At 34.7% G+C, this 16,836-nt stretch overlaps 1 protein-coding gene across 1 annotated transcript in view; it reads right to left on the bottom strand.

The window, feature by feature from the left end:
* The window catches only part of MDGA2 (MAM domain containing glycosylphosphatidylinositol anchor 2), a 793,866-nt gene that overhangs the window by 290,933 nt on the left and 486,097 nt on the right, over positions 1-16,836 (bottom strand). Inside the window, exon 4 of the mRNA XM_028097835.2 lies at positions 10,417-10,613. Coding sequence (XP_027953636.1) covers positions 10,417-10,613 — 197 coding nt within the window. The remainder of the gene's footprint in view (positions 1-10,416; positions 10,614-16,836) is intronic.

The following is a 16,836-nucleotide window of genomic DNA, read 5'->3' as shown; positions in this document are numbered from 1 at the left end:
TATTGACTCAAGTAGTAATAGGAATAAAAAATTCTTAACATTAGGGGAGGCTGAAAGGTAGATTTATAAAGCTGAGTTAGGAGTCATCCACAGAATTGTAGTCAGTTATGAATTAGAAAATGTAAATGGGAAGTAAGCCACAAGGGAAGGAAATATATAAAACTATCAGATACATCTGAACCAACAACAGTGATGCTCTGGCCATTAAAATATAGAGGTCACTACTGTAGTGGATATGTTCCTGAAACATTTTGTGTACCGGGGCTCCTGGGTGGCTCAATCGCTTAAGCGTCTGCCTTCAGCTCAGGTTGTGATCCCAGGGTCCTGGGATCGAGCCCCGCATTGGGCTCCCTGCTCAGCGGGGAGTCTGCTTCTCCCTCTCCCTCTGCCCCTGCCTCTGCTCTCTTTCTCTCTCTCTCTCAAATAAATAAAATAAAAAAAAATGTTTTGTGTACCTACGTTTTTGTGTTCAGGAACGTGCCTGGTGTTTATGTTATTCAAAAGTAAGAATACATATTGGGAAGTAATATTGTTAAGGCTTAAAAAGAGAATTCATGTTACCCTTTGAGATGATTCCCACAGCAAGTATGGCCCAATAAATACAATGGTTTGCAGATGGCATATTCTAGTTAATTCTTATGCAGAATGGAGCAGCAAAATGGGCACACGAAAAGAAAAGACAAAAAGAAAGAATAACTTTTACTGTGAACTCTAGATCCAGGATATCCGAACAATTCAGCTATCATGGGATTGGAGAATTATTCTGGGTGAGCTAAGACAATTTATATCTAGTAGTCAGAAAACAAGGTACCAAGATATGTGAACCTACTGGACAGCCATCTAGGTGAATATGTAAGATTATGCAGCATGCCAAAGAGTGAGAGGGGCTAATACAGACAAAACGTATTGAAGGAATACAGAAAGTAACATGCAGAGTTATGGGAGAATTGGAACCTTACCTATTTAATTCACTACATTCAGGAAATGATGAAGGCATTCAGGATGACCCTATTCTCCTCAAAAAACAGCTCCCAAAGTCCATAATATTAAAAAATACATATACAGCATAATGCATAACACAAAACAGAAGGTATCAATATATGTTATATATATATCAAATTGATATATAGATATCAAATGGCATGTATATATACATTTGAATATATATATTTTTAATGATTTAGACTTTACTACTTATAACTGGTTTTATTACCCAACATTAATTTTATTCTTTTGCTCATATACATTTAATATTCTGTGATGATAGAAGGCTTTTTGTATGTGAATTTCCATGATTTGTAAAAAGGAATTTTCAGTTGATTATTGTCTAATTGTATAATCAGTCTAATTAGCCTAATTATAACTAATTATGTAATTGATGTAAATATGTTCAGTCTTGTAATTAGATGGTGTAATTACAATACACAAGATGATGTCATGAACATCTTTACGGAAGTTCTAGAACAATAACAAAAATGTGTGTAGTTTGTAAAATTTAAGTACACGTTTCTTTAACAATGACCAATTTGCAACACCTATATTTGAGTTTTTAAAACACTTTTTGTAAATAAAATTAAAAAAGGAAGGCATTCTACATATTAGTCAGTGCCCTTACCAATGTTGACATTGTGTAAAGAAGTACTACAATAACACTATTTCTAATTTTCTTATAAATTAGAACTTTTTAAAATATTTATTTTCAGATATCAGTAAAAAAATTAAAACCTTTAATTCACCATCATTTTTCTATCTCTAATGACTAACTTATTATTAACTTATAAATTGACACTATATGTTAGCTTACATCTTCAGTTATGAGTATAAATGCATAATTATTCTTCTTAAATTTTTTTTAAAGATTTTATTTATTTATTCAGAAGAGACAGAGAGAGACAGGCAGAAGGAGAAGCAGGCTCCCCGCTGAGCAGGGAGCCTGATGCAGGACTCGATCCCAGGACTCTGGGATCATGACCTGAGCCGAAGGCAGACGCTTAACGAATGAGCCACCCAGGCGCCCTCTTCTTAAATTTACTACATTATATTCTTATAAATTCTATCAGACTTAGGAACTCAGGCCAATTTCACCTGATTAACATGAGCTATATAAAAAAGTATAAATAATATTTTCTCACTCAATAGGATGGTGAAGTAAATATTTGATTCAAATTGATATAATTAATATGAATGGGGAAATCCCTATTTAATAAAAACAAGACATTGTTATTGAAGAACGAAACATAATATTCTTAAACATTTATTTTCTAATGTTAAAAAATAAGCACACTATGATCTGTAATGTGAATTATTCTAATATAGTCCCAGTATACTGTCCCAGCTTTACAGTCCACGGTTCCCCACCCATACCAATTATTGTTCCAGCCAAGCAGAGAGACACCAGCCAATCCTGGAGATACTGTCTTCCTTCTGTATTCAGGTATTATTGTTTTCCACCTTGAATGCTCTCTCCCTGGCATTATTGTGTGCCTCTATTTTGAGAGTGATTTTTACTTTGTATCATAATCATTATTTACCTTAAGTTCTCCCCATACATATCAACAAAGTTAGCAGAGGAGGGGCCATGCCTAGAAACTTCTATTTTTCTGGCAGAGAGTTCCCCATATCTTACACATAATAGATCTCAGTTATTTTAACTGGATCTTATTTACATTATGAAGCCATAAGGCCATAGGATCTGTGGAAATAATTTTAAAATATTACTGAAGTACTCCAAAACAAATGATGTTAATATGGAAAGTTTTTCCATCACAAAGTATACATGGTAGCTGATGGGAAACAACCATCCAAGAAATCAATAACACCTAAGAATTTTATATATACATAAATACACACAAAAAACACTAGCACAATAAGCAATAGGAAAATTAAATACCATTCCTATCTCATTACAAATGCCAAAGCCATTATAGGAAGGCAAATATATCTTGGAAAATATTTCAAGGATACAACACAGAATTAACTTTAAATCTAGAGCAAATTTGATATGTATACTAAACAATTAATGCCTTTAATTCAATAACACAATTCTGGATAGTGACTCAGAAATGTGTGGGTTTATTTTCCAAAGTAGAGAAAAACAGCTAGGTATGATAACATTGTAAATTAGAACCTACATAAAAATTACATTTTATCATTGTCAAAATAAAGACCACAAGCTAAGTTCATTTTGCTGCTCTCTACTGTTGGTCAACCATAATTCACAGTCCTTCCAAATTTCCAAGGTGGTTAGAAGCTACAAATGAGGATGTTGTTTGCCATCAAAGAGATTCATGGGCAAGAAAATGTGCCCTGCATCATGTTCATCTGTATTATAAAAATTCCAGCCCTAGAATTCTTGATCTATTAATTCTAATTTTGTCATTCAACAGAACTTTTGGAGAAACTCTGCCTATTCTGTAACTCTCTGTATTTGAAGTCAGATAAAACTAGTAATATTATCATAAGTACCACTGCATCCCTCCTGAAGAAACTGTGGACTTGAGTAGAGCTTCAAAATGGCAGCCCAGAGGGCCAAACACAGAACTCTGGCAACAATAGGCAGTGTATTCTTTTCTAAGATATGGGCATGCACAGCAAACTTCACCAGTTCTTATTTTCATACTACCAGACAGATTTACATATATATGTTACCAGATTAGTCTCAGTGAACATTTGTATTTGTGCTTCCTGCACAAAAGTAAACTGACTCTGCCCATTAAAAAAGAAACCCTGGGATTTCCAGGTGGCTATTTACACCTGTCTGCCTTGCCCCTGAGATGTAATTTCTTTATAAGAAACTCTCCAGAATTTCTTAAGTACATGGCCAGGTTCCTATGCACTTATGATAAATATACATATACACAAAAAACTCAAAATCTGTATCTCAAAAGCTGATGACTCTAAATAAAATTGGCTGGAAAATTTTACATATGCCCTCACATTGTTCCTAAAGCAATATTACACATGATAAAGCACTAACATCAAAATGAGGGGGATCAAGTTTTTCTTTGCTTGATTATAATACGCTGCCAATATCAGCCATCCTTGGTTCAATAGCAATCTCCTTAAAATGATCTACAGATTCAACACAACTTTATTCAAAATCTTAACAGAATTTTGGTAGAAATTGGCAAAATGATCCTAAAATTTAAGTGGAAATACAAGGCCAAAACATCAAAATAAGTTTTGAAAAAGATGGATACAGTTGGAAGATTTATTCTTTCTGATTTCAAGACTTATTATAAAGCCACAGTAATTAAGACAGTGTGGTATTGGCATAAAGACAAACATATAAATCAATGGAACAGAATAAATAGTTCAGAAATAGACCCTCATGTACAGGGCCAATTGATTTTCAATTTAAGTGCCAAAGAAATTCAGTGGTGAATGATCTTTTTAATAAATGGTGCTACCACACATGTATATCTGTAAAAAATGAACCTCAACCATTCCCTCACACCATAAACAAAAGTTAACTCAAAATGGAAAAAAAAAGTTGCTAAATATAAGTGAATAATGATTGTTTCAAAGCACAAATAATAATATCTTGTTTTTTTTAAAGACTTTATTTATTTATTTGACAGAGAGAGAGAGACACAGTGAGAGAGGGAACACAAGCAGGGGGAGTGGGAGAGGGAGAAGCAGGCTTCCCGCAGAGCAGGGTGCCCGATGTGGGGCTCGAACCCAGGACCCTGGAATCATGACCTGAGCCGAAGGCAGATGCTTAACGACTGAGCCACCCAGGTGCCCCTGTCTTGTTGATTTTAAAATAGAACTAAAATACTAGACAAAAATAAAATAAAATACAAAAAGGGTAAATATTGTTAAAGTATTCTAAGTTGCTATCATTATTGAGGAAGTGATAAAGTAATAATCAAGGATGCAAGGTGTAATTTTTAAGGTAACTAATAAAAGATACTAAGATAATTTAAAACTCTTAAATACAGGAGTAAATGGAATAATTAAAAATATTTAATAATTCCAAAAGAAGGCAAGAAAAGAGACAAGTAAAATAAAATAGGTGGGTCATGTAGAAAAAAAAGAGGATCAAATATACTAAAAAACCTAAGATCCGTCCCACCGGGTTAAAACAATAATAAAACCTATATATTGATTACAAGTGACATATTACAAAGACACATAAAGTTTGAAAGTAAAAGAAGTGATTATTTACCATTTCCCCTCCACCCCCAAAATAAACCAAATACTAACCAAAAGAGAGGCAAATCAAGAAACAGACAAGATCTTAACTATAGAGAACAAATTGATGGTTACCAGAGGGGGAGGTGGGTTGGAGAGATGGGTGAAATAGATGATGGGGATCAAGGACGGCACTTTGGATGAGCACAAGGTGTTGTATAGAAGTGTTGGATCACTATATTGAACACCTGAAACTAATATTACATTGTATGTTAACTAACTGGAATTTAAATAAAACTTTAAAAAAACCTTGTGTAGTTAAATTAATGACAGACAAAACGGGCTTTAAGGCAAGAAGCATTTTTAGAGGTACAAATGGACATTCTTAATAATAATCTACCAGGAAGATAATATACTTAGGAAGATAATATACTTAGATAATCTATCAGGAAGTTAAAATAATTCTGTATCTGTACATACTAATAATATACCTTCAAAATACATAAAGCAAAAATTGATAAAAATAGACAAGCCAAATCTATAGCTGTATTAATAGACATTAACCTCTCTAAATAGTTTTTAAAACAGCAGACACAAAAATCAGAAAATACAAAGGAAATCTGAACAACGCAATTAACAAATGTGACCTATGTGAAACAAAATAAATGTGACGTGCACATTCTTGAGGGTGCACATAGATCATTTATGAAAGTAGACCACAGGCTTAGCATAATGAAAGTCTCACGAATTTCTAAAAGTTAAAATTGTTCAGAGTATGCTCTCTGATATAGTGAAATTAGACTAGAAATCAATTAAAAACTAACTAGAGTCACTAGCAGTTTGGAAATTAAATACATTAAGATGGATCCAATTATAACATCATTCTCATTCACATTTCACTAAGCCTTCTTTAGTGGGTAAGGAGAGATGGAATTACAGAGAGTAACTCAAGAGTTAATAGTAACTTGAACTCAGTTTTATTTGTACCATAGCTCGAAATCCAGACATCTCCATGGAAGGGCTGGCTCAACATTTAACACATATTTATTGAGAATCTTTCATGTGTCAGGCGCTGTTTGAGCTGTTGAAAAGATAAAAGTCTCTATAATTAGTGAGTTTATGTCCAAATACACAAATGAGATAATTTGATAGATTCAGTGCTATGGGAAAAATAAAATAAACTGGGTATTGGAAAAGTGTAACTGTAGAAGGGAAGGGATATTACTTCAGAGAGATCTGTCAGGGAAGCCTTTCTGAGGTGGTAAGACTTCAGTGCTAAGAAGGCCCCTGCCATATTACCTAAGCAAATATGAGGAAGAATTAACAACATGGAGACCCTAGGCATAGACAAGATTGGCTTCTAGGAATCATGTGACCAGAACAGTGAGTGAAGTATAGATTAAGAGAGAGCAAGGCAGACCAAAGTCAAACATGATCTAGGTCACAATACATTATTTGGATTTATTCTAAATATTTGAAAGCCACTCGAGGGATTAAAGCAGAAAAAATATTTTGTTACATTTACATTTTTATTTATTTATTTATTTTTTTGAGAGAGAAAGAGAGAGAGAGAGCACACATGCACGCTTACATGAGGGTATGGGGGAGAGGCCAGAGGGAGAGGAGAGAGGGACAGAGAGAATCTCAAACAGACTTCCTGATGAGCATGGAGCCCAGGGCAGGGCTTGGTCTCATGACCCTGAGATCATGACCTGAACTGAAACCAAGAATCAGAAGCTTAACCGACTGAGACACCCAGGTGCCCCAGATTTTCACTTTTAAATGATCAGGCAGATGTTTGGGGTAATATAGCATGGCAGACTGTTATTCCAATATTACAGTTTTCCATGGAGAGAGAATGAAAGTTCTGTGATATAGTTGGACTTGTGTATATCAGGCCTATGTGCAGTATATCACCTGTGGTATGACATAAAACCACTGATAATATTTTATCTATGAAAACCCAACATTCTCTATGGCTGTAAGAACTAAATTATCCATGTGCTGCTATTTGAGAGTTTCTATCAGTTTGGCCTACAAAACACATTTGATATTAACAAATTAAGTACGTTCATAATTTAGAATTACTGAAGCGTTCCTTGTTGCAACATGAATTTTTAGCACAGATACAAATACAAAATAGCTATTTTAGGGGGAGAGATAAGCAACACAGTCAAGTAACCAAAGGCAGGAAAGACATTCTTTTAAAAAGGAGCTAAACTGCATGTTATTTGGTCATCATCAACTACATCAGGTGAATCCAGAATATAGGATTTGCAAGAAAGTCTGTTTGTTTCTTAAATACTTTTTAAGAGAACTGATTCACATGGTCTAAGCAGCGGAGTTATGAGCACAGGCACCACAGAGAAACCCTGTCTTATACAGCACAGTAAAGGCTGATATCATATACAAGGAAGTATCAGCACTGAAATGTCCAAATTAAAAAGTTGTTTCCTCATAAAAGAATGGAGGAAGAAAAAGAAGGAAGAGAACATAGTTACTTTTACAAGGCAGAATGTGATCAGCTATTAGTTTGAGAGCTCTCATAAGATGGTTTTTTAGAGAAGCTAACATAGAAACTAGAAACAGATTCAAAAGAATGAATGAAATGTTCCATTGTGCTTGTTTAATAAACAAATCCCTAATTATTTTTACAGTTTAATTTTTCCCCTAAATTTGGACAGGTCCAATGTGTACATGTCTAAGAGATCAGACCCGCCTATAGGTAAGAAATGGCTATACAGTGCTACCTCAGTATCTGTAAAAGTTATCATGTTTCACAAGATTCTAGAGAAAAAGATGTTTTCTAAATTTTAACAACATATACATTCTAGGCAACCTATGAAATAGAAGATATTTGCAAATGACATGTCTGATAAAGGGGTAGTATCCAAAAGATATAAAGAATTTATAAAACTCAACACCCAAAAAACAAATAATCCAATTTAAAAATGGGCAGAAAACAGACATTTTTCCAAATAAGACATATAGATGGCCAACAGACACACAAAAAGATGCTCATCATCATTTATCATCAGGGAAATGCAAATCAAAACCACAATGTGATATCATCTCACATCCATCAGAATGCCTAAATTCAAAATCACAAGAAAAAACAAGTGTTGGCAAGGATGTGGAGAAAAAGGAATACTCATGCACTGTTGGTGGGAATGCAAACTGGTACAGCCACTATGGGAAACAGTACAGAGGTTCCTTGGAAAGTTAAAAATAGAACTACTTTATGACCCAGCAATCAAACTACTGGCAATTTATCCAAATATAAGAACACTAATACAAAGGGATACATGCACCCCTGTGTTTATAGCAGCATTATTTATGATAGCCAAGATATAGAAGCAGTCCAAGTACCCATCACCTGATGAATGGATGAAGAAGATGTGGTATATATACACAATGGAATACTACTCAGCTATAAAAAAGGATGAAATCTTGCCATTTACCAGGACATGAATAGAGCTACAGAGTATGCTAAGTGAAATGTCAGTCAGAAAAAGACAAATACTGTATGATTTCATTCATATGTGGAATTTAAGAAACAAAACAAATAATAGGAAAAAAATAAGAGAGAGAAATCAACAAATAGACTTTTCATTATAGAGAACAAACAGATGGTTACCAGAGGGAGGTAAGTGGGGGGATGGGTTAAAAAGGTGATGTTCATTAAGGAGGACACCTGTTGTGATGAGCAACAGGTGATATATGGAAGTGTTGAATTACTATATTGTACACCTAAAACTAATATACTATATGTTAACTAACTGGAAGTAAAATAAAAACTTAAAAAAACAATATACATATTCTAAAAAAACATTGACAATAGAAAAAAATGGTAGATGATCATTTATCTGATTTCTAAACCTTAGAGGCACCCAAGCAACTAAATACTGCTAACAAACATTTTGTTAATTTTCTAAATAAGAAAATAAATAATATTCGTAAAAACTGAAGGATGAATTACAGTATTGCAGAATGTATGGGAAAACTATGATCCTCTCTGTTAACAGAAAGCAGCTGATGCTGTAATGTTCTGAGTCAGGAGAGGGTCAGATCAAAACAGGCTGTCATGGTAGTCTCAGTATGCAAGAATGATATTCAGAGATTTGTATCTTGGTAAGTCTCAGCTGTTCTACACATTCAAATAGCAATGTAAGTATATATGATGTGTTCAGATGTTTTCTTGCATTCTTCCATAGTTAATATCTAAACATTGGCAATTATATTAATAGAAAGAGGTGAGGACTCAGACATTACAAGTAAATGGTTTACCATATAAGGAAATATCTTTAATGGTGAAAAATGAGATGCTGGGAAATTTACAGACTCAGGATGACTTTCTGGTATTACAGAGTTGAGAAATGAAACATATATTTATCTTTAATATTTTGAAGTAGAATATTCACAATATATAAAATTTAGTTGTAAATTGTCCTATTACAGTCACATGATATCTCAAAGGTACAGATAACATGGTCAAATCCCTGTTTATCTTATTATCTATATCTTTTTAAAATTGTTATTCATGGTCACAATTATTCTGAATATTTTCCATAGACATTTTTTATTTAAAGTTTTTTTCTTTGTTAATTAGGTTTGTATTCCTTTCTAGTCACCAGCAAAGCTTTATAGTATCGGCACTCAAATATTCTTACAAATTTCAGTGTCTTCCTCAAGAATTACAAATTCTCCACTCTTGATATATATTATAGAAGAATATTTCAGATCACATTCAACTCCATGTAAAATGACTCATTAGATATTTTAGTTTTTACGTAATTAAGGCTCTATTATTAAGTCAAAACCCAAAATGAACAAAAGACATCAGAGACTTTTTCCTAAAACCAAAGCTAAATGGATTTCAAGTAGATTTCTTCATTCCTTTAAAATGTATTTGCCATTGCAAATAGGAAACTCAAAATCTCTCCCTTAAAGAAATATTTTCCACAAAAAAACAAAGCAGTCAGCAAATGTAAAATTATGTACTTTATAGTGAAACCTAGGTAAACCTATGTATAAAGAAATACAAGTTAGGATACATTGATTTATTTTTTTTCAAATGTTAACATTTTAAATTTAACTACCACATAAAAAATTAACAAATTACCTTTTACTATTTGAGTTATCTTATCTTTCAGTCAAGAACATGCTGTTTTTTAAAAGGTCAGAGTTGGAGAGACTCTTTTCAAATAGACATAATACTGCATGCTACCTGAATTAGGAACATATTCTAGCAGAATGGGGTATAAATACTTTAATTCCTACCTGGGTAAAGAAGGGTTCATAAATCTCAACTCCTTTATCAGATCCTTGTAGTAATACCTCCTGACCACGTCTCCAGCTGTACCGAACAGGTGGATTGGAATTGGCCACACACCGGAGGAACACTGTTCTCTCATAGTAAAACTGTTCTTTAGCTTCACCTATACTTTGATGAACAGTTACTACTGGGTCATCCAAATCTAAAAAATAAAAAATGACAACAACCAAATGACACTGTTATGCGTTACATGGCTTTTACAGGCATTACACATGTAAAACCTAACCAAAGGTGCATTTTCATAATTGATTTTATTGCATATCACTAGATTCATTTTTTTAATTTAGTTTATTGAACTTGTTTAGAGAAAGTTCCAGTGATAAGCAGTAAAGACGAATAATAATGTTTCTTAAGATCTCTGCTACTTGAGATAGTACAAATGACTGCATATTTCCAACACAGCTCCATGAGAGAGATCAGAATCCAAGACCCTCCAATTCAAGAGATTAGCCAAAACAATGAAACATAGTGACAGGGAAATAAATACCAAGCAGCTCAACTGACTCCCTTAACATACTTCTTTTCCAAACATTTATAACTGATATAGTTAAAGCAATCAAAGGATTATGTTTACAAATTATTATCTTTATAGTAAGAAAATATGATCTTATACTGGGTTAAGTTTTTCCTTCATCTCAGATTTTATTTCCCAGATTATATTTGCTAATTTGAAATGTGCTAATAGAAGGTAGTGTTAAAAGGCATTAACATTTCTACTATTGCATATGGGAACTACATTTTTGCCATCTTATATGCATTCTAAAGAAGGGGTATATACCATAGTGTTTAGTAAACATTTTCTGGGAAAAAAAAAATATAAATATCTTGGGCTTTGTATAAACGTGAGTTCATAGAATCTTTCTCTCAACTACCTGATCCTACCACTGTAGTGTGAAAGCAGTCAAAGACAGTAAGTAAACGCATGGATGATGGATGTTGCTGAGTCCCAGTAAAACTATTTACAAATGCAGCAGCCTCAGCCAGACTTGCTTCATGGGCAATAGTCTGCCATAGATTGCCAATCCCTGATTTACCATATTCCAGGTTCTTTCAGTAAGAGAAAAAGAAATTAAGAAGTGAACTTGCCTTAAAACAACTATATTGTATATTTGAAAGTTGCTAAGAGAGTAGATCTTAAAAGTTGTCATCACAGGGAAAAAAAAAACAAACCATCGGTACCCATGCATGGTGATAGATGTTAACTGAACCTATTGTGGTGATCATTTTGCAATATGTACAAATATCGAATGATTGTATTCTACACCTGAAACTAATATGTCAATTATAGCTCAGCCAAAAAAAATAAAACAACAACAACAAGCTCTTGGTTCCATGTGCTAATATAAACTTAGTATATAGTTACTAAGTGTGATTTAACATTTGCTGTATTTAAATATTAATTTCACTCAGCTTTGCCCCTTTTGGCTTTGTAACTGAAAGATTACTTAAACTTTGTGGTCTTTAATTTCCTTATCGATAAAATGGGACTAATAATGGTACCATACTATTAGGGCTGTTGGAGAATTAAATGAGCTAGTCCTTAAAGCCTTAGGCACATAGCAAATGCTCAATAAAAGTTAGCTATTATTATTACTATTATCATTACTGCGGTTTCATTTAGAATTCCATTAATTCTACGTTGTTTTCTTACCTTTATCTTACCAATTCATAATGCACTCAACTCTCATTTTAAATAGATAAAAGTGTCATTTTGTCATTTGTTCAGGCTAGCAATTTTTTCTACATGACCAATACTTTCATGTGAACACTGAAGAGAAGCTGCAATATTATATAAACATAAGAATAGTGGGATGTGTGAGCAGATGCTACGCTGAATATTTAAAAGGCACTGTTCTTTAGAAAAGATTCTTTGTGATGCATTAAAATAATAAAATAATAAACAATGAAATAATAAATAAAATAAATACAAAATAAATAAAATAATAAAAAGTGAAGTAATAGCTGCCCTAAGGAATCAAAGAACAGAATCCTTAATGTCCCAGTTTTAAAAAAGTTTTTTTCCAAATGTGAATTGTTTGACAGCCCTACTTAAATTTCTAGTTTTGCAACATTCTGAGTTTTTTTCCCCCAACATTAGAATCTTTTCACAGCTACCTCAAAGGCCTCTAATTATAGTAGTATAAGTTTATAGAACAACTGCCGCTTCATTGGTAAAGTTTAAAGAAATTTCAGTTTCAATTCATTCTATTAGCTATGCAAAGATATGTGCTATCTGGTTTTAATAGTCAGTGTATTTAGGGATACCAGCATCATTACCACGAAACATTTTAAAGGTCTTTAAAATCTATCAAATAGTCGCTTATTTGGTGATTAGTCCTTCACATACAAATCAAATCCTAAAGAAGATTGATCAGGTGAATTCAAACTCAGAGACTTGAAAAAAAAGGTATTGCAAGTTGATTGTAAACTTTTTTTTCTTATTCAAAACATAATTTCTTTTAGTCATAGTCTCATTTTTAGAAGATATGAGCTGTGTTCTGTTGTAAAAACAAAATTCTGAAGCCAGAAAGTTTAGAAACAAAACAGAATTGGATGGTGATCAATTTAACAATGATGACTCTACTTGGATTCCAAATAGTTAATATTATTGTATTTTAAAACATCCATTTACTGCTGTATACCTAGCTCTTTCCTTGTCGGGTGGTGGTCTCTGATCTATGTTAAGTTTTGGGTCACTGGCCTTCTGAGAATCCAATCCCGTGACAATGGCTTACTGAACATTGTATTGGCAGAATTATCTGTTGGATTCACCCATGTTTAGGAATTTCTACTTCACAAAGCTCCTAAATGATACCTTTTTTGGATTTAAAAACAAACATGACAAGGACAAGATATCTTCTCAAAAAGTCAAATAATGACATGTATAAAAAATATATTTTATGTATGTGTGGGTGTGTAAACACACACATATACACTTATATAGTTTACATACATATACATCACTTAAAACAGTATATATGTTTAATATAAACTCTATATAGTATTACTGAATATGTGTATTTACCATAGGTCAGTTTTCTTGGAAAAGAGACTCTAAGATAGTTATGTGTGCAGGAAGTGTATTGGGAAGTACCTTCTAGATCAACACTCCAAGTGAAAGACGGAGAGGATTGCTGAGGAGGAGAGTTGAGCTACAGCGCAGTTGCAACAAAGGTCTCCATAGCTTTAGAGAAGTCAGGGAGCTGTAATATTTCACAGAACTGTCCTGCCCTAAGGCAAGGAAACTAAGCCTTAGACACCACCCCCTCCCCCATCAACTGGTCCTTGCCTGTGTGCTATTCCTCCCTAAGGGGCATGACCTTGGGAGGGATAGCTCTGTTGGTTTAGGGTAATTTCTATAGTAGGATTTAGCTGATAAGCCATTAGCTGCTCAGCAGCTAAAGGAATGAGTCCTGCGGTATGGAAGAAGGGATCTGGCTGGTGCTCTATAGCATCTGCTTAAATCCGCTTTCTAGGTAAGATAATTCACTCTATCTGGGAAAAGCTACTCCAGGATAGTTATTCACCTTTCCTTGGAAAACTGTCAAAAGAAACTGTGGTGAGATGATATTCATCAACTCTTTCTACTATTACCATTCTAAATTGCTCCCATCCTGGGCTAGTACATCTTTTGGCATAAGTAGGTCACCTAGTGAAGTTACCAGACCTTTGTCACTGAGGATTTTGAGCCCCAGGTCACCAGGTTCTTCTTAAGCCATGACTGATGCACTTATCTGTTTACCACCAAAATTGGTCAGGAGACCACCAAGAAATGATACAGTGGATCATCTGGGTATCACCATATTATATACTGTCTCACTCTGTAACAATAGTCCTACCTCCAGCTGATCATATGGGCCAGTTAACTACCTCCAGGCTGGTGATTCCTCTTATCTCCTACTTCCTAACATAGGAAGACTCACATAAATGAGTAGCAGCCATGGCTTAAAGATTAATGGGGCTCTTGCTGTATCACTTAATAGAAGGTTTTTCCTCTTCTGAGAACCAGGACTTCTAAACTGGCAGAGCCCAGAGTTGCAGGGAGGGAACACAGATTCCCTAAGTGGGTCACTGAATGTGATAGTGGTAAGTAGGGTCACTCCTTGGTTTTGAACCTACGTATTCTACAGAAAAAAAAAAAGCGTTATATAATAATGGTCATTGATTTAGAATGCACACTGTACGTCGGAGCATAGCACTCCTTCCTTACCAGCCATTATCCTTCTGAAACTCAGTTGTCCCCTCCAAAAGCCATTCAATCACTCTAGTAAGTTGGCATTTTTAGGTGATAAAGAATATATGACCAGAGAATCCCCTGGCAATGTTCCCAATACTCTCTCTTCACTGCTGCAAAGTGTGCTTCTCATTCCATGAGTGGTTAAGATGGGATCATGTGTTAAGAATAAACCATTCTCAAAGCCCTTGGATAGGGCTGCTGCTGACTCAGGTTAGCATAAACATCCATACCCAGAATACATGTCATATTCAGTTAAAATGATGCACTATCATTTTCAGGGGGAAAAAGGTCTAACTAATATAACCAACTTGCTACCAAGGGACTGGTTGGAATTTTGAAGGATAGTACTTTTACGGTGTCAAGTGTTGGTCTCTGTTGCTGCCAGGTTAGATATTCAATGGTGGTGGTAGATACATCAACGTTCATGGGAGAGGACCCATGGTTCAAGTTTATGCATAACCTCCATCCCTACCATTATGACAATTCTATTCATGAGCCTGTTGTGCTATTTATGAGTAGCTAGGGACAAAGCTGGTTGTTATCAACTGCTTGCGCTACTCTGTCTACTTCATTGTTTTGTGCTTCTGTGGTGGGTATTTTTTGGTCCTCGATAATAGGTACTCCCATAGGTCCATCAACATACTCGAACAGATCTCTTTTCACACGAAGTGGTTGACCAGGGACACCACCTGAACCAAAGTTCTGGCCTGTGGAAAGATGTTCCCTCATTCCTCTCAGGGACATCCCAGAATGGGGCTCTAGTGAAGTACCAGTCCAGTTTTTGGCTTGCATACATATACTGAGCTGAACCATCATAAAAGAAGCTTAGCCTTTTTTCTTCACCATCAACTTATAAGTGATCCACTCTGTGGCCAGCTATGACCTGAGAAGAAGGAACTGGTAAAACATTGATAGATGCCATGAGGATCTGGGCACCTCCTTGTACAGCTTACTTGGGTCCTTGGGCCCTGGCCATACCTTATCCTGAATTTACTAATTCCATTTTATGATGAACTACTGATGGATCTGACCTATTTTATGGCTGGCTGTTGGTAGAAATGACAAAACCCAATGTGTGATTGGTGGTTCAGACCACATGGTCATTTGATGTTCCGTATTCAAATACTTCATCTCTACCAATGCCCAGTAGCACACTAAAAGCTATTTTATGAAAGAGGTATAATTCTTGACTGTAGAAAGCATGGTCTTACTAATAATCCTAGAAATTTAGTTTATAACTTTCCTATTAGTATTGCTGTAAACCACACACCTTTCCTAGCACTGATGGGTTATGTGACTCAAGCATCCATCCATTTGGATGGATGAACATGATCTCATTGATACAGTGGACCAATAACAAGTTCAAGGGAATGTTCAGATGGTCCATATGTCTTTGGATTATGCTATGAAAAGATGTGTGAGAGTTCATTTATCTTTAGAGCAAGACTGCAAATATATACTATCATCTGTCTCAAGTGAATGCAAATGATTGATGATCTTCTTTCCTATCAGAAATGAAAACAAACACATTAAGTATATTACTGGGCACATAGTATGTATCTGAGGCCATGTTATTCTACTCTAGCAAAAATAGCTGATCTGGTATAAGCTGCAATGATGGCACTGCTTGGATGAGTTTGTGGTAGTCCATTATCTTCCTCTAGGATCTCTCTGGTTTCATTAGGAGACAACATTTTCAATAAATGGAATACACAATATGGACTGCTACCAGCACATCTTTTAAGATTTTAAGGGTGGCATTAATTTCTACTATTTCCCCTGGGATATAATACTGTATTCAATAAATCTCAGCTGAAAGTGGGGAAGTTCCAGAGGCTTCAACCTGGCCTTCTCACTAGGATAGCTCTTACCCCAAAAGCCAAGGAATCAATATGGAGTCTCTGACAACTAACAAATGTGTCCATTCCAATTACACAATTGGAGACAAGCTAAATGACAACAGGGTGGATCTGTGGATTGGTAGACCCAAGGTGAGCCAGCCATAGGCCACAGTTCCATTTATTACCTGGCACCTATATGCCCAACTCTAATAATATAAAGGCATGATAATTTTGTAGAATCTTAGGTATCAAGGTCAACTTAGATCCTTTGTACCACAGTCCTCAAA

The sequence above is a fragment of the Eumetopias jubatus genome, unplaced genomic scaffold (assembly GCF_037043125.1).
Source record: "Eumetopias jubatus isolate StellerSeaLion01/CBP00866 unplaced genomic scaffold, mEumJub1_p1.0 scaffold_7, whole genome shotgun sequence".
Taxonomy (NCBI): domain Eukaryota; kingdom Metazoa; phylum Chordata; class Mammalia; order Carnivora; family Otariidae; genus Eumetopias; species Eumetopias jubatus.
Note: the sequence above shows the minus strand (reverse complement) of the source record. Positions and strands in the feature narration are given on the sequence as shown.